Source organism: Bidens hawaiensis, unplaced genomic scaffold (genome assembly GCF_021521415.1).
Source record: "Bidens hawaiensis isolate Kalapana, Puna unplaced genomic scaffold, B.hawaiensis_p1.1 tig00018136_1, whole genome shotgun sequence".
NCBI classification, from domain to species: domain Eukaryota; kingdom Viridiplantae; phylum Streptophyta; class Magnoliopsida; order Asterales; family Asteraceae; genus Bidens; species Bidens hawaiensis.
This window is the reverse complement of record NW_027492741.1, coordinates 44,482-66,690: the sequence shown is the minus strand read 5'-3', so window position 1 is coordinate 66,690 and position 22,209 is coordinate 44,482. Positions and strand designations below refer to the sequence as shown.

The following is a 22,209-nucleotide window of genomic DNA, read 5'->3' as shown; positions in this document are numbered from 1 at the left end:
TGGTATAAATTTGTTATTAATCATTTACTTTTAGTTAAAAAGAAAAATAAAAAAAATAATGAATTTGAGCCGTAATTCAATAATGTACATGCAAATAAAGTTCGACGTGGTTTGGTTCTTCTTAGGTTCGGTTTTGAAACGAAATACAAGTGAAAACCCATAATTTTTGGTTGAACAATAGCGAAATGTTGACAGCTAGTTTGGTTTGGTTATCTTCGCCATTTGCATTTGTTACTTGTAAGTTGTAAGCATCTGATTTTTACGTAGCAAAGGTCTTGAGTTTAAGTTTTATTTTTTACAAGTTATATTTGATATGATCTCGTTGAATAGCGGGATAATCTCGTGACTTTTTATAAAAGGTTGAGGTGCATAATAATAAATGGCTAAGGTTATCAATATCAACCACAACACAAGAAGCTTTATATATATGTATTAAATGATGATATCCACTTTTTTTTATACATGCATTAGAGGTGCACAAATCGGGTACAACTGGAAAACCCGAGTCGGTTCGAAACCGGTTTTTTCACACCGGGTTGTAAAATGGCACCGGTTCCAATCAAGAATCGGTTCAGTTCCCGACCCGAACCGATGCCCAGATATGCTAACTTTTAAGAACTGGGTAGGGTATGAACCGAAACCGGTTTTTACGTAAAAACCGGTTCCACCGGTTTTTTTTGAAATTTAAATATTATAGCCGTTAGGAACAGGTTCCAACGGCTATATAGCCGTTTTTGACCATTGGAACCGGTTTTTTAATTATAAATAGGTTATTTTTTTACTCTAAATAGCAAGGTTTGTTTGTGTACTTGTTAAACCACTTTCAAAACTATAAAACACACTCCAAACCACAATTAACCTTAAACCGACAACAAATGGCAACTAATGATGACGTTATGGTGATCGAAACAATAAGATGCCCCGATGTTTGGGTTCATTATGATTTGTGTCTCATAACCGACTCACATGAGTTGGCACGTTGCAAATATTGCTCGAAGTTTTTTAAAGCAGGGTCCAACTCGACATTACCAAAACATACGAATAAGTATTGTCGAGAGAAAAGAAGTTTGGATGCTAAAAAAACGGAAGTGGGAGAGTCGCCCGGCTCTACAACCCAAAAATAAGTATTCCCGGATTAAAACGACGGACTTTGTTTTTTATGTTTTAGTTGTTATGTTTAGTATCGTTTATGTTTTAATAATGTTTGTAATAGTTATTTTTTAAATAAATAAAATGTTCGTCGTTATTAAAAAAGTAACAAAAATTAATCATGAGTAACAAAAGTAATTATAATAAAACAAATCAAAACTAAATATTAGTTGAACAAGTTACAAATAATATTACCAAAACAAATAATTACAACTCTTCTTCGTCTTCATTCTCGTCTTCACCCTCGTCTTCGTTATCGGAAGAAACCTCGTCCTCCGCCTCCTCATCATAAATATGACGCTCTATTGGTATTTCGTCTTCAAAGTTCGCCTTATGTTGTACACGATCCACCGCATCCAAATGGTCCTTAAGGCTAATGCAAACCTCTAGAGACTCGGAAGTTAGTTTTGTTCTTCGCATAGATAACACCCTCCCACTAAGAGAAAAAACCGATTCGGAAGCAACCGTTGAGGCTTGTACGGCAAGCAAATCACGAGCCATGGCGGATAGAATGGGAAATTCGTTTTGTTTACCTTTCCACCAAGCCAACAAATCAATATTGCGAATTTCGTCGACCGTTGCGCCCTCAACATAGTTTGCTCCACTATATCGACCAAGTTCGCTACTTGGTGTGTTTCCTCTTTGCCTCTTAGATGCCGATTCACGAATCCCATTCATCAAGTTTATAAGTGGGTCATTGCACGGCCTACTAGTTGTTGTTTTTTTCACAAAAGACGATCTCGTGCTTGGACCATACATTTGAAAATAATGGTCATAAAGGTCTTGAAGGTTTTTGTTGAACTTGTCCTTCGCTTCCGTCGACAACTTCGGGTCAATCTCATGCATACCTAAGTTGTCGAATATTTCCTCAATCGTTGTTTCAACCCCATTAACATTCCAATAGGGGTTTAATGCGGCGGCACAAGTAAAGACCGGCGGTATGTTTTCAAAATATTTTATGAACTTTTCTTTCATCACCGCAACAATATTTTCGAAGAGTTTGTTCTTCTCCGCAAAGCTTTTAAAAACACAAGACATATAGTACAATTCTTGCAAAACCCAACAACTAGTAGGGTAATAGACTCCCGATAATTTTGTTGTTGACTTTTTGAACACGTCAAGATACTCCAACAAATAACCAACTTGGACCCAAACACTTTCCGGAAACATATCGGCCTCGCGTTCTTCAACAAGATTGTTATGAAAAGCTTGTAAAGTTTGGCGTTGGGCAAAAACACACTTTAACATATGACAAGTTGAGTTCCAACGGGTTGGAACGTCCCAATTCGGCCCCAAATACTTTCTTTCAACCGACTTGCAATAGTTCTTATATTCAAGATGTCTTCTTTTACCACTTTTGAAGACATCTTGTAACATAAGTCTAAAGTATTTTAAATCATCACAAATGTTTTCATTGTCAAGACCTATTTGAACAACCAAGTTGATGATATGTGCAACACATCGGACATGAAAAAAATCCCCGAAACAAGGTGGTGAATATTTAATGATAAATTTTTCAGCCGCCTTAGTATTGTTTGAAGCGTTGTCAAACGAAATCGAAAATATTTTATTTCTCAAGTTGTAAGTCGTTATAACTTCATCAAGTAATTCAAACAATTTTTCGGCGGTATGTGGGAACGGGAAGTTTTCAAAAGCGATGGTGCGTTTCATCAATTGCCATGTCACCGGATCAACCCAATGAGCGGTGACACATATGTATGATTCGGGCAACCCGTGTGGTGCCGACCAAACATCGGTAGTTAAAATAACCATGGCTTCTAAAGAATGAAAAGACTCGATTAACTCTTTTTTAGCACACTCCCACAACCTGATACAATGACGTCTTAAGGTAGTACGACTTACATGTGTGTATCTCGGTTGTAGAGTTTCGCGAATTAACGACGTCAACTCCGGGTCATCAAAGTGGTTAAACGGCAAACCTCGTTGAATAACGAACTTTGCCATTTTATCTTGAACTTGAGTCGTGTTGTAACGAAATAGTGTACCATCTTTACCCAAGTCAATTTGATCGGTCGCGCCAATCCCTTTCAACGCCTTGCAATATGGCTTCTCGATGTGCTTTCTCAAAGTAGAGTTGGAATCGTGCTTTAATATTGAACCACATAGTTTGCAACGAGCCTTTTGATAACCTTCGTCATCCACAATCAAATCCCAATTCTTCCATATGTCTTGGTTGCGGTTATGGTTGACTACCGTAACAACCCTTGGGTCCTCCGTAACAGGAACGGGGGCAACAAAAACACTCTTCTTAGCCTTCTTGTTAGTTTTTTTGATGGGTGCCATAATAATATTTAGTTGGATGGTCGGGTAACGGAACGGGTTTGCTAAAGGAGTAGTATTTTAGTTTGTTTTTGAGTTTGGTGGTGAAATTAGTGGTGGAAAACAAGTTATATATAGGTTTGGGCATCAAAAACCGGTTCCAACGGATCTATTGTCTCTCAAAAACCGGTTCCAACGGCTATATTACCTTTGGAACCGGTTCCAACGGCTAATTGGTGTCTAAAAAACCGGTTCCAACGGCTAAATTACCGTTGGAACCGGTTCCAACGGCTAGTTTGACTTTTGTTTGACTCTTCAAAAAAAACCCGCCGGAACCGGTTTTTCCGGGTACGAACCGAACCGGTTACAATTAAGAACCGGGTTGGAACTGATACTAACATACAAATATGAGAACCGGGTACGATTTTCGGGTACAAAAATACCCAAACCGGGTATTGTACCAACCGGGTTGGAACTGGAACCGGTTCCGGTTCGATTCCACCAGTTAGGTTCTGGAACCGGTTTTTTTTGTGCACGTCTAACATGCATACATCACATCATGATGATGTACATACTTTTTTTATTATTATTAAAACAATTCATTGAGGCCATTCTGCAAATCTCTGGCTCCAGATATTTACCATCTAGTAGATGCTCATTTAAAGTCAATTCTCTGAATGACTTACTATTCTTTTTTAACTTTATTAACTCTCAGAATCTTTTTCTTTTTGATCATTGCTCAACTTTAGGATTTTAAGATGTCTATCAATAATATTCGTAAAAAATAATTCATTATTAAAATTTGATGTATTTGTTTTTATTAACCCAAACTTTCATCTTTTGGTCGTTACTGATTCCAGCTAACCAATTGGTTGTTGACGGTCCCATCTTATAACGCATATTTTGACCGAAAAAAAACGTTTTGGCCGGAAACTCACATTTTTTGGGGAAAAGTCTAACATTTTTGTCCTAAACATCTTTGTAACCTTAGATCGGACATTTAGCCATTTAGGAACCTTTTTTTAAGTAAAAGCCTTGGTTATTGAGGTCGTCGAAACCCTAGAACCATCGCCGGATTCGGTTGGTGGTGCTCAAGTGGTGTTCAGGTTGAGTTTTACGGCAAAAAGTGTGACTTTTCTGGCCAAATGCGTTTTTCCGGTGACCTGCAAGTAATGTCGTTAGGAGTATGTTAGTCGCAGACCGTTGGGAACAAGGACATTAGAAGATGGAATTGTCAGCAGCCAATTCGTTAGTTAGGACCGGCATCGACTAAAAGATGATAGTTGAGATTAATAAAAAACCAATATGCCTTGAAAAATTTTACAATAATCAATAACGACGAAACACATATGCGTTTGAGAGAGAGAAATCAAAGTTGAGAGCGGCAAAAAGAAGAAAATTATCGATTAGGTGTTTTTAGATGTAAAGAGAGGCATCCATTCGTGTAACATGCAATACCTAATTACAACTATGTTAACCCTTTTATGATCTATTTAACACACTTACAACTTGACTACTCTCGTCAGTCCATTTACAACCTATCAATCGGCTTCAACTCTTGATTCATCTTGTTCATATATCACGCATGGTGGACAATGTATCTTACTTGAGAAACACTGTGAGTTTTCGTGTTTTCATTCAAAAAAAATTAATACATAGTGTAAATTTAGCCGTTTTCGTCAGGAAATTTAGGACAACCCCCACCCCAACCAAAAAAATGACACTAATTAAAGTACCGTTATCAATATAATTATATGTATGTGTTATAGTCGCAACTGCTTACTAATCTTTAGCTCATATGTACTTTTATGTTGTGTACATTAGCTTACAAAGGTTACATCAAAATTTGATAAATTTAACTAAGTTACATGTAAATAATACTTTCATTTACTGTGATGATCTAAGTAATTAACTAATTATAGGTTGAGTTTTACTAATGAATTTTGTTTATATATGTGTTTCCGTTTATAAGTTCATTTTTATTAGTCACATACGCCCTTCGAAATATGCGGACTTGCCTAAGGTTCGGGTGTCACTTCTTGTAAAGCCGTAAACAAAACCACACGTTAGGATTAGTTAGTTAGTTGCATAGTACAAGTTTAATGGGTTAAAAATGAATCTGATGACTTGCAGGGCCGGCTCCGAGAAGACGAAAAATTTTTTGGACCAAAGGCGAAATTTTTTTTGGGCCTTAAGTAAACGAAACATTTTGTTGGGTTTAAACAATGTAATTTTAAATGTGCTTACCTGATTATAATTTGAGTTGTTTAAAAACTTTTGTATAAAAATAAGATTATAATTGTCTCGAATAAGATTATAACCCACAACCTTTTGGTTAGATGTCATAGCCCTTTACCACTACACCAAGCTAGTGGTTACATAATTTTGTTGAAACATTGATTATACATATATTTTTTGATAAAAAATACATATAATTTTTTTTGAAAAAAAAAAAATTTCGGGCCTAGTGGGGTGTCGGGCCTGTGGTCGTCGACTACCCTGTCATGCCTCAAAGACAGCCCTGATGACTTGTTTCCTGATTTTGGACGTGACAGGACTAAAAACCGATAACTTTGGAAGTATAGACCACCTATCGGTTCTAGAGGTACACAAATCGGGTTTTTCAAATACCCGGGTTCGGGTATGACCGGATATTGGAAAATCGGGTATTGGTAAAAACAGGGTCGGGTCCGGGTATTGCCTCTAAAAACCATACCCTATGCATCGGGTTCGGGTCGGGTATAGAACCAAGTATTCTAAAATCGGGTATTTGAATACCCTATTTTCGGGTATTGAAAAAACCATATTTGTGGGTTTTTTCGGGCTTTTTTTCCGGTATAGATTGGATTTTTAAAAGGTTGCACTTTTAGGGGTATTTTTCGGGTATTTTTAAGGTATTTTTCATGTATTGGAAAAACCCGGTTCCAGGTATGGAACCGGTTCGGGTTTTCGGGTATTACCGAGTACAAATCGGTTCGGGTTTTAGTACCGGAATGCATACCCTATACCTACCCTACGGGTAGGGTTGGGTACGGGTTCGGGGTATTAACAACCCGGGTATTAAAAAACCGGTTCCGGATTTTTATTTCGGGTTCGGGTTTTTTGTCCATCTCTAATCGGTTCTGGTTCGGGCAGATGGTTCAACCGCGGTCGGTTTGTAAAGCCCAACAACTTCTTTAGCAGCATATAACTTGTTTTGCTTAGACCCACTAACTTAAGGTGGCCCATACATATAAAAACCAAGAAAAAAACCATGCTCTCCATTAGGCCCATGTAGATAATATTGGGCTTCATTGATTCCTCACATTCATAGCAGGCCCAACTTGAGATTTAGCTTCTCGTTCAGCGCTAACGGTCTTGCCATCGCTTGATAAAAATACCGGTTTATACCGCTCATTGACGTGGAATCCTGATTGGGAGACCGGTTTGAAAAAACGAAGAAAAAAAAGACGTCTTTTTTTATTATGGAAATTAGCTTCAAGGGGTGAATAAGTACAGTCTCTATGTTGTGCAAGTGGTCTTTCAAGCAAATTGTGATAGGCCGTATTCAGATGTCAACGCTAAACAATGTTATTTTAGTTTCGAAAGATTAGAGAACGGTTTCAAAAAAAAAAAAGCTTTAATATAACTAAAGCTTTAAATGTGTATACATTTGCTTCAGATGTCATATAATATAACTAAAGCTTTAAATGTGTATATAGTCATAGACTAAATTCATAACTTTTTTTTTTTAATATTAGACATAAAACTATTACAATTTTGGACCACCAAACCAATTTCTAACACCATTTGCTTTATTAGCTTATATATAACTTGATATTAAAGTTTGTGTAGAACCATATTTATGCTATGTATCCTAGTATGTTATCTCACCAAATGAATCATAAATAGCATCATATGTCCATTTTGGACCCATTTTAACATGTTCTTATCAAACAATTTAAAAACACATTGGATGTTTTTTCTTCTTTGTACTTTTCTAAATCTCGACTTCACACGTGTAACCGATGAGTACTAAACGTATTTCAAATTAAGAAAATCAAGTACCAAACCCGTATACTTTGCGCTTATATGTGTGCTTTTGTATATGTGTTGTGTATACGTGTATCCATAAGTGAACCTATGAAGTAAGGTTTTTTTATCAGCGAAAATTCTTTAATTCGACAACGATATGTAACATCCTAAAATTTATAATGTTGAATAAAGAAAGTTACGTTTAGTGATTTCGCGTTATTAATTAATTAATATCGAGTAAAGAACGGATCATGGACTTAGATTAATTGAGATGGGTTAAATGAGAATGGGCCTTAGGTCCATGGGCTTTAAGAGATATAAATATCCCCTAAACCAACCTAAAACCCTAAACCCTCATTTCATTTCCATCATAATCTCTACACACTCCAAACACACACACACACCATAAACGAGCAAGATCCGAGAGAGAGTAAACGTTAGTTGGTATTAGATCTTATTACACGAGATCTAGAGTGCATAAACAAGCTAACCAAGATCGAACGAGCGCTAAAGGTATGTTCTTGACCTTTAAAGTTTACGTAGTATTGAACGTTTTTACTTAAAGGTCCAAGCTTTATAGTATATACGGGATATATATACGACCGAAAACGGTTAGGGAACGTAGTGGGTGATGTCGAACCATAACAAGGGTATTAAAATCGCCAAAATGCTTGATAAAAACCAAACCCGTAGCTGAACTGGGCAACTTCGCCTGCAAAACCATAACTTCGCCTGCAAAACCGTAATTTCGCCTGCAAAGCTTAACTTCGCCTGCAAGCTTAACTTTGCTTGCAAGCAAGTTCGCCTAACTAATTAACTTCGCCTGAGTTAAGTTCGCTTAAGGTTTAACTTCGCCTAAAGCTAAGTTCGCTTAAGGTTTAACTTCGCCTAAAGCTAAGTTCAAAATATTAGTGGAGTTTGAATGTCAAGTGGGCTTCAAATTAAACAAGTCACATGCTAAAGATTAAAAAGAAATATATGGGCTTACATGTTACTGGGCTGGCCCACACAATTGCATAAGAATAATTTAGTTCGAGACAGTACGAGGTTGTTTTTGTCGTTTGACGGCGGGCCCACAGATGCGCAAAGCAGCCGCAATTGCGTGCACGCAAATCAAGGAGGTGAACTCAACTTCAACAAGATGGTCCGGGTTCGGGTTTCGGGTGTGCGGTTTTTGTGATTAACTATTAACTTTTATTTTTTTTTGATTAAGATTGATTTTGTGGGCACGTTAAGCCTTTTGTAATCAATTTGTTTGGTTCTGTTTAATTTTACTCAAGTCATCGTTTCTCGGTTTTTTTTTATTGAGAATAATTTGATTCTGGGTTTGTTAATTAACTAATTTTGGGTTGAACAATTTAAACAAAATATGTCTTATGTGATTTCCTATTTAAGATTGTAAACGAAACCAATCAAATTTACGTTGACTCGTTGTTGCGACGCCTATCGACTCGCTACCACAACATGGTGGCTACAAAGGAATTCGTATCGACTTGCTACCGCAACATGGTGGCTACCATAGTTATTAAAAGCCCTCGCCTCTTGCGCCTAGGCCCATTTTCCAGGCTGGGCCAATATCTGCGCTTCTAGTTCCTAGGCCCTCGCTTCTTGAAGGTGAAAACACCTCTACTGGCATTGATGACGGATCAAGAACAATAGTCATTTGAACATTTACTATTTATTACCTTTTGACCTTTTGGTTTTTATGTTTTGAACATTTTGGTACTTTACTTTGAACAATTTGTTATTCAAGTTTTGGAATTACATTTGAATCTCGACTCTTTTAGAGCTTTTGGTACTAATAGCCTTTGTTTATTATATATGAAGAATAGTATTATTTTTCTAATACATAATATATTTATATATAATTTTTATTTAAGTGCGCTTTTTTTGTCTTAGGCCCTTACTTATTTTGTGCCTTGCGTCTATGCCCCAGGCGAGGCCTATGCGCCTTAAGTGCGTCTAGCGCCTTTGATAACTATGGTGGGTACAAAACTAGTATAGATAAATATCGGTGACTAACGCCGCAATGCCATCGATATATTTAATATTATTTGCTTTCAATATATTAGTTCTGGTACCAAAATAAGCGTAAATGAAACCAATTAGATTCACTTTTTTTTGCTTTCAATATATAAGTTATTCGTTTATTATTTTACAACACATACCAAATGAATGCATGCTCATGTACCACTACAACAGGATGGGTACAAAACTAGTACTACTTGGCCCCTTGGTATATATTATACTATTTTGACCCCTACTAAATGGCAATATTCAATTTGGCCCCAATTAAATGGCAATATATTAGGTTATGTTTCTTAGACTTTGGTCACAAAGTTTGGTATATATACTGTTTGACCTCTCTAACATTAGGGGAGAGATATAAAAGTTACCTAACATTTAATAAATAAATAAATAAATAAAATATAAATGTAAGTGTTACACCTCAACCTACTTCTATATATACATATTAAAGAACAAAAATGTGCTAAAAGTTGTCATTGATGTTTTAGAAATATCGATTAATCTACTTTTCACAAACACAAAGAGTGGAGAAACACGAGGGAGGGGTCAAAATAGTTTTACGTCTTGCGAACAAGACAGGCTATCGAAAGATCGTTGGAGACAGGTAGACGAGGAGGAAGAAGAAGAGAGGGCAGAGTTAGGCTCTTTTTTTTCATTTATTTATTTTTCGTTATGTAAAAGGTAAAATTTTCAGAGAGTTTTATCTAAGAAAGTTATCATTTGAATTTTGAACACAAACATGTTAATAACTTTAAACTAAGGGATCTCAAACTATGAACAATTGCTAGTTATATTAATATATACATAATATATACACACACAGGAGAGGATCATGATAGATCTCATAATTAAAGACAAAACTAGAGAACTTTCTAAAATACACTTTTGAGGACCGCATGAGTATATGTAGTATTACACGTATGCAGTACATGACTAGAGAACTTCATGAAAAAAATACGCCAAGGACCGCAATGGAAAGTACTTTCGGTCCGCAATAGGCATATGCAGTACTTACTACAAATATGCAATACATGATATATTGCATATTAGCAATAGTACTTAATATATTGTTGGTTCTAAAATGAAACTTTTCCAACTTTCTACAGGATCTACAAGAACAAATCCACAAGACGATTTCAATCAATCCCTTACTCAATTGCGTTATTTAGTTGCATGCTACGTCTTTACTATGGCAACCTCAAGACCAAAAATGGCATGATGACCATCACAATAAATTCAATAGGTTGCGCCATTGAAACCGCATACCTTGTTGTCTTCCTCATCAATGTCATTGAAGAGGAAGACAACTAGGTACGCGGTTTCAAGGGCGCAACCAACTGAACTTATGGTATTGATCATCACACCATGTTCGGTTTTGAGACAACCATAGCAAACAAGCAACATGCAGCTGAATAATGCAATCGAGTAAGGGACCGATTGAAATCTTTCTTTAGATTTGTTCTTGTAGGCCCTATAGAAAGTCGGCCTTGCAGAATTCATTTCAGAACCAACAATATATTAAGAACTATGATTGTATAAGGGGTTGTTCACGTTCCGATCTCGTGGTTAATTTTATGGTCAACCCGTGAATCAAATCATTGGTAACGATTTTTTATTTTTTGTAAACCAATATCAAACATAGAACTCTTAAACCAAACCAAGCCAATTCCTTAGTAATGATTTGGTTTCACGGTTTGGACACACTAGCCTTTTGTAGAAGATGTCCAAAATAAACGATTTCCGCGTAAAATTTAACAAACCCAAGGCACATAAGCGATTTCAATAGGAACATAAACGATTTCAACATGAGTCACAAAACAAAACCTTTGCGCATAAAATAGTTTACAAGGATTTTCTTAACATCAACATATGAGGATATTCAAATTTAGAAGACACGAAAGGGTTGAAAATGGGCTTAAACTACTTTTGATTCACTTTAGTTTAAACTAGCATTTTACCTTAATCGAAGAAACTAACGACGTCCAAACGTTATCGTGTCATCTGTGATAGATGTGTTTACGAATTTACGCAATACCTTGTTGAATCATGAAAATATGGTTATTGTTGTAATATATATGCAAACACATAGTGTCATAGACGACGGCTACTACTACAACTAGCAAAGAATAGGATCTTGCAAAGAGTCACCTTATATCAACAAAAAAAATTTCTTAATGTAATTGTTAATACAAAACATAAATCTTTGAAGAAAATATTTGAAACCCAACATTATATTTTATTTTGTAAATTAATAATAATAATTTAATTAGTAGCCTGAGTTTATTTATTTACCATGGGCTTGTAGCAGGTTTTAACTTTTAAAGGATAGATGGGCTCATGATGGGCTTAGGCTGCTTGACCCAACTTTTGAGTTGAGTGTGCTTGTGATGATGATTCATTCATTCATTCATCACATATTTTTCTCATTCTCATTCCAGAGGAACCCTAAATTCATTTTTTTTTTATACAAGACTTCATCTTGAATGTCAACCGGCGACGATGAAGTTTTAAGTAAAAAACAAGTTAAAACAGTTTTAACTTTTTAACTATTTCTAATAATATTCATAGTTTAATATAATAAATTTTTACATTCCAGTCCCGGTTCATACGGCTAGTTTTCCGTATAAACCGTAAACCAGACCATTTGCTATGCTTTGAAAACATTGAAACCGACCGACCAAATATCAAATAAAAAAAACGACTATGAAACCAAACACGATCAACTTAAGAGCACACGGAAGGAAACGTACATTGGCGCTAAGAACACGCAGAAAGAGATCATGTTGCCTGTAAATAAATTAATCAAACCAAATATTAGAAACAAAAAATATAGAAAAATGAGATACTATAATTAAAGCCAAGATGAAGAGACTAACAGAGATGAATTATGGTGGGAAGCTCAGAACATATATAAGAAGTTAGCATATTATGAGATGACATGATTTATATATAGGCCTCTCAAAAGTTATTTAATTTAATTTAATTTTACAATCAATTTTAAAAAGAGAACAAGAAGACAAGATGTTTTAATAATTAATAATCTATAGTTACTAAAAAAACTAGTTAAAGCTATTTTTGATATTATGAGAATGGCAATGGCTATATTTATCAATAGGCATTAAATTCAAATATTACTATTACTTCTGATGTGATACTTTTTGACAAAATAACGTTCCAAAACAAGTAAATATTAATTATCTTTCATTATGATTACTGTGGTAAGGAATATATATGTTTGTATAATATAATATATATATATACACACATGTTTTCTCACAATTTGTTTATTAAAATTTATTGTATCTGTTACAATGTTGATAATTTATAAGCAATCTCATAATAACAATTATTCAAATTATAAAGAACAATAAAATTCTCTCCTATAGTACAAAGGACACTTAACGTACAAAGCGTACAAATTACTAAATACGGGTTGCGTTATTACTAACATAGGTTGCGTAATATTTTTATAAGTTGCGTAATTTTTTGTCGTATAATTTACTTTTACATGTTTTGTAATGTTTTGTGCGTACTAAATTAACTTTTATTCGTAATTGGGTCAAAAGTTTCAAGCCCAAATCATTGCAAAACCAAAAAACCGACCATAGCCAAACCGAACCATGCGTAAAAACTGAGAAACCGAAAAATAAAGGCATTAGCTTAAGCCAAAAACCAACCCAAACCGACCATGCAAGTATGCAACCGCTAATAAAAATATTGTTTTGGTAATCATAAGGCTGCCTATTGCGGTATAAGTATAACGAAAAGTTTACCTGCATTAATCACTAATCCTTTGCTAAACATTGACATATACCACCATTAGGGGAGATGTTAGTAACCTAACATTTAATAAATAAAAAAATATATATATTAATAAAGTGTTACAACTCAAACCTACTTTATGATATATATATATATATATATATTAAAAAAACAAAAATGTGTGCTAAAAGTCCTACAAAACCATCTTTATTTGCTTTACAAGCTAAACACTTACAACACGCGCACTCGAAAACATACGGAAACGATTACATTACTACACTACGAGGCGGAATAACACCATACCCCGTATTATCTGACGAGCATATAACCTCGAATGTGATTCACCGATCCATTTTGGCAAAACGTCCCCTGATTCTTGTCCTGCTTTCGGCCCGTACCTTTCGTGACTCGTATCGAATGTGCTTATCATACCTGTTATCGCACCAAGAACAATCGAAAAACAACCTCAAGTCAAGCTCGGTTTTATACACCTACATATAATTTGCAATGGAGTTCTGAAACCGCCTAAACAAATGTGAACGTTAGGATTGTTCAAAAAGCTCACCACTCGTGTTTTGGCTTATATATAGGGTGACATCCTAAGAGAACTTTGAGAACCATTTTAAGCCACAAAAAAACCTCTAAAAATTTATTAAAAAAAATTTATAAAACGAAAAAAAAGGAAATTTTTTAAAAAGGTAAAAAAACCAAAAATGTTTATTTTTCATCCCGGTTTCATTGAAAAAAAAGAATCTAATTATACACATATGTATATTTGTATTTAATCTCGACTTACATAATGTACACACACACACACATATATATTAATCATGTTTAAGAAATGTAAAACTTAATTTTCAAATATATATATATATATATATATTAATATGTTTAAGAAATGTAAAACTTAATTTTCAAATATTTCAAATAAACAAGCCGGCTCGAGTTATTCACAAAACTCGAGCCGATCTCGAGCACAACATTTCAGCTCAGTAAAATAAGCGAGCCAACCCAAGATGGTTCGTTTAACTTCAAGTCCGATCCCAAGCCTAATATAGCTCGGCTCGTTTACAGCCTACTAAGTGATACTTTGATTTCAGATCAAACGATCAAGAAACCGAAATACCGAATACAATCTGTGGACAAGTTCCGACCCGTTTGACACGTTTTAACCATTTTTATTAAAACCCCATCGCTTGACCCGTTGAAAGTTGAGACATGAATTTAGGTTAGCCCAGCCCGTTAACGATCGAATACGATTTGAACCATTTCCGACCCGTTTAGAGTTAAGACATAAAAGAAACAAACTACCTTCGGGATTTCTTCTTCTCTTTATATCTAGTGAGTGCTATCTCTCTCTCCTGGCTGTTAATATCTCGTAAACCGACACCATGAAAGACTTGTACGCTTTCAACAGCATCATGATGCGACTGGTCTTCGTAATTAGCGTTAATGTTGCTTGAATCATTAAGATTGGTAGTTTTTTTATCGGGAACTATGCAGCTTCCATCGGCATTATGTCCTACTAATTGATCAGAATAAAACTCGTGATCCACAGCATCCGAACCATCAGGGCACCATTGGAACGTATTCGTCTGTATATACAAAAACAGTCACCATCAGGGCTGTTCAAAAAGCTCGTGGCTTGCTTCAGATGTTGGTAAGTATTCAATAAAGAGTCAAAGTCAAAGGCTTGATTTTGGGAGTCAATGTCAAAGGCTAAAATAATGAGAAAGTTTCCAACACTAATTTAGAATAAATAAGCGTCTGGTTATATCTTTATCTTGGTATTTGTTTATTTTGATTTATCAAGTGATTCCTGTATCGGAGATTAGCCCGTCTAAAATCGGGCCAACCTTCTTATTTTTTCAATAAAATCAAGCTTTCGGTTTCGGAAATATAATTTTCTTCCATTTTATATGCAGAAATATAAAATTTTAAAGAATACACGAGCTGGCTTGAGCTCAATATTCCAGCTCGTTAAGATAAACCAGCTGGCTCAGGTTAAAATCAAGCTTTCGGTTTCGGGAATAATTTTCTTCCATTTTACATACAAAAATTAATAAAATATGTAAAAATATAAAATTTTAAAGAATACACAAGCTGGCTTCAGCTCAATATTCCAGCTCGTTAAGATAAACTAGCCAGCTCTGCTTGGTTAGTTTACGCCTAGTCACCATGGGCCGAATGGACATGACATACGGGTTAAACATGTACATAAGTAATTAAGTAGGTTCGGTTATCCTTTTTCTCATCTTTTTTTTATATATTTTTTTATATTTTATAAATATATATTATGAAGAAAGAACAGTCGGAGACCCAAAGATGATATTATACCTCGAGTGAAGAAATCAGATTCTCATCAAACTTATGTTCCAAGCCCGAACTCATAACTTGGAGTTGGAAGCTTTGTTCAGACGGAAACTCAAACTCGCTTATTGGTTTAAGCATTTCTTGGCCACTCGGATCAGATTTTGCTAATTCTCGAAGCTGGTTAAGAAGTTCGTCTTTATACGCTCCAAAAGCAGCATTTCGGTTCTGAATTCAACAGAAACAGCCTAAACAAAGTTAACACACACGAAAAGAACCACAAAAATTTAACCTTTAATAATACAAAAAAAAAGACACATAAACATAATAACGAACCAAACTTACCCAGTATTTTATTTATATTTTTTACGAGTACAACAATCCAGATAACGTAAATGATATGCCTAGCAATTTTGACCCGATATCCTAAATTGGGTCAATAAACGTCGTTTTTCTAAAAATTTTTGGGTTGATATGGTGGTTGTTTATCCAACTCTTGAGTGCACGTAACCAATGCCGAAAACCATAAGTAAAGCTGAAATGTACAGTAATTTCAAAAAAAAAAAAAAGAAACATTTTTTAAACCAACCCGTTTTAACCCAAACCCGTTCCGACCCGAACAAATATAGCCCTTTTTAAATCAACCCGTTCCCACCCTAACCCGACCCGAACCAAAACAACCCTTTTTAAATCAACCCATTCCCACCCTAACCCGAGCCGAACCAAAATAACCCTTTTTAAATCACCTCGTTCCCACACTAACTCTTTCTAAACCCGACCCGTTCACCCGTCCTAGTAAACTTAACCAACAACCTAAACAACAAGTTATACCTTAGGCAAAGGCGGAACACCCATAGCTTGATAATTATGATCAAACCCACTACTCACAATCAAATCATCAAGACTCACAAACCCCGGAGTCTCCCACACAAAACAATCCTCAAACCCGCTACCCGACCCAACCAAACCCGACCCGTCCTCCCCACCAAAAAAAAGCCCCTTTTTACTCAAATCCTCAAACCCGAAAACCGCCAACAAGTCCGTCACCGACGGGCACCCGTTAAACCCTTCCAACGGCCTCCGATCATGCACTGGAGAACCCGACTTAATAACATTATTACTATCAATATCATCATTATCATTATTAATATTATTATTATGGGTTTCCCAATCGCAATTCGGGCAGTGAACGACGGAGTGGGTGGAGCAAAAGATCGAGGCGGGCGAGTTATCGCATCGGTCGCAGAGTAACGATCGGGTGTGTTTGGTGAATAATGGGTTTGTGGAGTGGACTTGGCGATCACAGGATAAACAGAGCTTGGCTGTGTCAGCTCTGCAGTATAACAGTGCTGTTAATTGGTTGCAGAAGTCGCATAGGCGGTGGTTTGTGGTGGTTTCCGGTGGTGAATTAGGCATGGTTTTGGGTTAAATTGAAGGTTTATTGAACTGGGTTTGGATTAATTTAGTGAAATTGGTGAAATTGACGTGAAATTAAGAACTGGGTATGGATGAAACTAGGGTTTATGGGTTGAAATTGAAGTGAAATTGATGAAATTTGGTGAAATTAAGAAGTGGGTATGGATGAATATAGTGAAATAGGTGGAATTATGAACTGGGTTTGGATTAATTTAGTGAAATTGGAGTGAAATTAAGAACTGGGTATGGAAGAAATTAGGGTTTATGGGTTGAAATTGAAGTGAAATTTGATGAAATTAAGAAGTGGGTATGGATGAATTTGGTGAAACTGGTGGAATTATGAACTGGGTATGGATTAATTTAGTGAAATTTGGTGAAATTGGGGAAAATTAAGAAGTGGGTATGGAAGAAATTAGGGTTTATGGGTTGAAATTGAAGTGAAATTGATGAAATCTGGTGAAATTAAGAAGTGGGTGTGGATGAATTTAGGGTTTATGGGTAGAAATTGAAGTGATAATTGGTGAAATTGGGTTTGAATAAATTGGGGATGGAAGGAATATTCTTGGGGTTCAAGAAATGAAGATGAAGGAGATAAGGCTGAGGGGTGTGGAGCGCTAGAAAGGGCGCAAGAGGCCAGACGCTCGCGCCCCGGGGCGCGAGCACCACACCACCGAGGCGCGAGAGGGGCGCGAGAGGGGCGGTAGAGCGGAAAACGAGGCAGGCGCCAGGGTGCTAGCGGCTGAGAATGGGCGTAAAGGTGTCTTGGGTTCCGTAAATAGAGCCGTTGGGCTCTTTGTTTATTAAAAAAAAAATTTCTAATCTCATTAACCTCAAAGTTACCTATCAATCTCACACCTCTCACTACAATCTTCGTAACGCCTGGCACGATCTCAATCGTGTGAGCTGCGATGTCGGTGCCGATATCGTCGTCTGTATCGACGACGAATTTGAACGAATTGGCGGTTTCTTCGACGGACACGTCGGTGTCGGCGTAGAACGGGAGTTCGAGGACTTTGGCGAAGATGTGTGGGAGCCGCCGGAGCTTCTTTTGACGGAAGTGAAACGAAACCCTAGGTTAGGGTTTGGTAATTGGGGGTGGATGGATGGATAGATTCAGTGAGGTGGTGTTGACAGTAGACAGAAGAAAATATTATGTGTGTTAAAAGATAAAGGCTATGGTATAAAAACAAACGGTACCAAAGTTTATTTTTTTTAATACATTTATAAGAAAAAAAAAAAAAAACCGCTCGCGCCCCCTCTCGCGCCTCTCCACACCATGGCCCGGGGCGCTATCACCACTACCAACACCCATCTTATCAAGTTTCTCTCTCTGCCACACGTCACAATATTATTGGCTGGCGCTCCCACTCACGCCCCCTCTCGCGCCCCTCACACCCCTCAGCCTAAGTAGAAGTGGTGTTGACATGATGATGATATTATTATTATGTAGACTCACTGACCACTAGTAAAACTACTGTTTTTATTATTATTATTATTATTATTATTATTATTTTAGTTGTTGAACGAATGTTTTAAATGAGATACTGGCTATTTTTATCATATCGGAATACACTCTTGTTTTAATATGGGGAAAATGTTCATGTGAGGCCAATGCTCGTGAACACTCGCCCGAATGCACGACACTGTGATAAGATAAAATTCGTTCAGTTTAATTATCCAACTAGTAAACATCACATACTCGTCTAATCTCTCATTATTATCTGATGTCGTCGAAACTATAATGATAAGAGCATAAATCAAACATACGTCATATATATAGAACATTAAATCTCTTTATTAGGTCTTGTGTTGCTACAAATATGGGCGAAATTGGGCGATTGGGGACGAGAACACCGCCACCGAGGGCGACAAATTGGGTGAATTGAGGGTGGGTGACTTCTTTTACTCGCTGGCATGTTTGTTGGAATTATATATTATTATGTGTGTGATATATATATATATAAAGCTACAACACCATTACACCCAAAAACAAAAACTCACACTTTACATGACGCAAAACGCCTTATTTTATAGCATTTTCACTATACATAGCCTTATGTAGACTGCATGCAGTAGAACTACTGTTTTTATTTTTATAATTATTATGACTATTTAATTATTTTTTAGTTTTTACTATAAATAAAGAGTTAATGGCCATTTTCGTCCCTGTAGTTTGCTACTTCGCCACTTCAATTCAAAATTTTTAATTTTGTCAATTTAGTCCTCATAGTTTTAAATATTAGCCAATTACGTCCCATCCGTCTAACGGCATCCAGCTATGCTGTTAGTTTAAGGGTATTTTTGTCTTTCTCCTTTTAATTTTGAGTTAATTGTCATTTTAGTCCCTGTGGTTCGATATATTTGCCAATTCAGTCCAAAGTTTGAAAATTTGTCAATTTAATGTTCAATTTAATTCAGTTTTTTTTATTTTATGTTTTTTGATTATAACCCTGATGAGCATAATTCAAGCCCAAAACCATCGAGCAACCTCAAATGCTGGTATGCATTTACTCTGTTGACAACAGTAATCATACCCCCCTATATTTAGTTTTTAGACATTTCCTAAAATCTTCTCCATAGTGGAATTCAATGGTAAAGTGGTCAAGGTAATTCCCTGAAACCGAATTATACAGAAAAAACTAAAAATTGTTTTGTTGATTAATGTATAATAGTTGATTACGACCCAGATTTCGTTATGATATGTTAATCTCTAAACTCTAAATATTATGCATTCATCAAAGAAACGATTTTTAGTTTTTTCCGTACAATTCGGTTTCACGGAATTGCTTTGACCACTTTACCATTGAATTTTACCATGGGGGAGAGTTTAGGAACCGTCTAGAAACTAAATACGAGAGGAGGGGGTATGATTACTGTTGTCGACAGAGTAAATGCAGACTTGTTTTGGGCTTGAAACCGAATTATACAGAAAAAACTAAAAATTGTTTTGTTGATTAATGTATAATAGTTGATTACGACCCAGATTTCGTTATGATATGTTAATCTCTAAACTCTAAATATTATGCATTCATCAAAGAAACGATTTTTAGTTTTTTCCGTACAATTCGGTTTCACGGAATTGCTTTGACCACTTTACCATTGAATTTTACCATGGGGGAGAGTTTAGGAACCGTCTAGAAACTAAATACGAGAGGAGAGGGTATGATTACTGTTGTCGACAGAGTAAATGCAGACTTGTTTTGGGCTTGGATAACGCTCTCTAGGGTTATAGAAAAAAAAACTGACTTAAACTGACAAAATTTCAAACTTTGGACTTAATTGGCAAAAGTATCAAACCACAGGGACGAAAATGACCAATAACTCAAAATAAAAAGGAGAAAGACAAAAATACCCTTAAACTAACGGCATAGCTGGATGGCGTTAGACGGATAAGACGTAATTGGCTAATATTTAAAACTATGAGGACTAAATTGACAAAAATACAAATTTTGGACTGAAGTGGCGAAAGTAGCAAACCACATGGACGAAAATGGCCATTAACTCATAAATAAAAGTGCTGGTTATTTGTAAGATATTATTATGTAGACCGACTGCCTGCAGTAAAACTACTATTTAATTATTATGACTATTTAATTATTTTTTTACTATAAAAGTACTGGTTACTTGTAGAAAGTCAGTGTGTAAGTTTGACTGAATAAGGGATGTGTTATTCATACACCTTTTATATGGTGTATGTAGAGATAATATATGTGTTAAGAGGGTGTATAAATATCTAAAAAGGGTGTGTGAATAACCATTGCCCTGAATAATAATAGAAACGTGTGACAGGAGTGACGTGGAGGTATCTTGAACACAAGACTACATGAGTTCATGTGTTTGGTCTTATATTAGTTTTTTACTATATTTTTTAAAATTTAAAAGTTGTTAATGTCATGAAATTAATAAAGGTTTTTATAATTTATAGAGTATACTGCTGTTTTCGTCTCTATAGTTTATTCAAATTTGCAGTTTTAATCTAATAGATTTAACTTTGTGATATTTATCAATGTAGTTTCATTTCACTTAAGAGACAGTTTCGTCCTTTTTTTTCCAAATAAACCTCAACCCCTCACGTGACGGGGCTTGCGAGTTAAGATTGAGTTTTATTTGGGGAGAAAATGGACAAAATTGCCCCTCATGTGAGGGGCACGCTGATGAGTTTAACGACCAGACATAACGGGGTTAGCGAGGTCGGGTTTAATTGCAAGTGAAATAAAACCACATGAATGAAAATCACAAATTTAAAACTATTGGACTAAAACAACATATTTGGATAAACCACATGAACGAAAACCACAGTTTACTCTAATTTATAGTTATTTACTGTAGATTGTGATATTATTTCTGTTATAATCTTGAAATCTTACTTAAATTATTACAATGTTTGGCAAAAATTGTGACTCAGAACGTTATTTTTGTATACTTAATTATCAGGGTTGTTTTTAAGAATTCTTAAAAATTTTTGAAACCAAGCCAAGAAAATAATAGCCCTAAATCACAGTCGGGACATCTTGAGCTCGGCAATATAAACCGAGTTAAACAGTATAGCTCGAGCTTGGATCAATATGACTCGAATTATTTCATTAGAGGGAGCATCCGAATTTGAACTTAAAACAAGACTTGAAACTATTATTTATAGGGTGTTTGAAAGTCTGGATTTACTTTGACGGCGTGGAACAACATTTTAAAGAAAGATAAGAAGATAATAAATAGGATACAAGGAAAAAAAAGGGTGCCAATGGTTGGTCTTGAACTCGAGACCTTTGCATTTTTAGGGATGGTTTTTTCATCTTCTAAAACATATGTTATACCGAATAAAAATTGTTTTTTAATTTACACTTTTGATAATACATGGTCATAGGTTATAAAATTTTATTTTAATAATAATAATACGATGATGGTAGCTGTATACTTTTTAGAATAACAAATATTTATCCACATAGTATATTTTTTCGAAAAGCAGATTTCATTAATGTTGGTACATGATGTCAGTAGTTCAGTGTCTAGTGTCTGTAATCGAGTTAGTTGAAGTTAGCTCACAAGTTCGCTGATTTAGGCGAACTTGTAGAGTAAGCGAAGTTAGTGACAACTTCGCCTAAACATGTTAGGCGAAGTTGTCGTGTTATATAATCTGTTAGGTTACGGCAGAAGTAAATAAATTGAGAGATCAAGTTGTAACGAGTTGTCCAGAGTTGTGATTGATATCACGTGTTTCCAGTTGCAATACAACGTGTCTTTGTTTATTGTAAC

The 22,209-nt window shown here is 35.6% G+C and overlaps 1 protein-coding gene across 1 annotated transcript; it reads right to left on the bottom strand.

Moving 5' to 3' along the window:
* Positions 1 to 13,392: 13,392 nt before the first annotated feature.
* Positions 13,393 to 17,543, bottom strand: LOC143555491 (zinc finger protein CONSTANS-LIKE 13-like). The gene is made up of 4 exons (XM_077045025.1): positions 16,375 to 17,543; positions 15,571 to 15,771; positions 14,545 to 14,828; positions 13,393 to 13,665 (listed from the first exon to the last, which is right to left on the bottom strand). The coding sequence occupies exons 1-4, from the start codon at positions 16,957 to 16,959 to the stop codon at positions 13,575 to 13,577; spliced, it is 1,161 nt and encodes a 386-aa protein (XP_076901140.1). The 5' UTR covers positions 16,960 to 17,543; the 3' UTR covers positions 13,393 to 13,574.
* Positions 17,544 to 22,209: the final 4,666 nt, after the last annotated feature.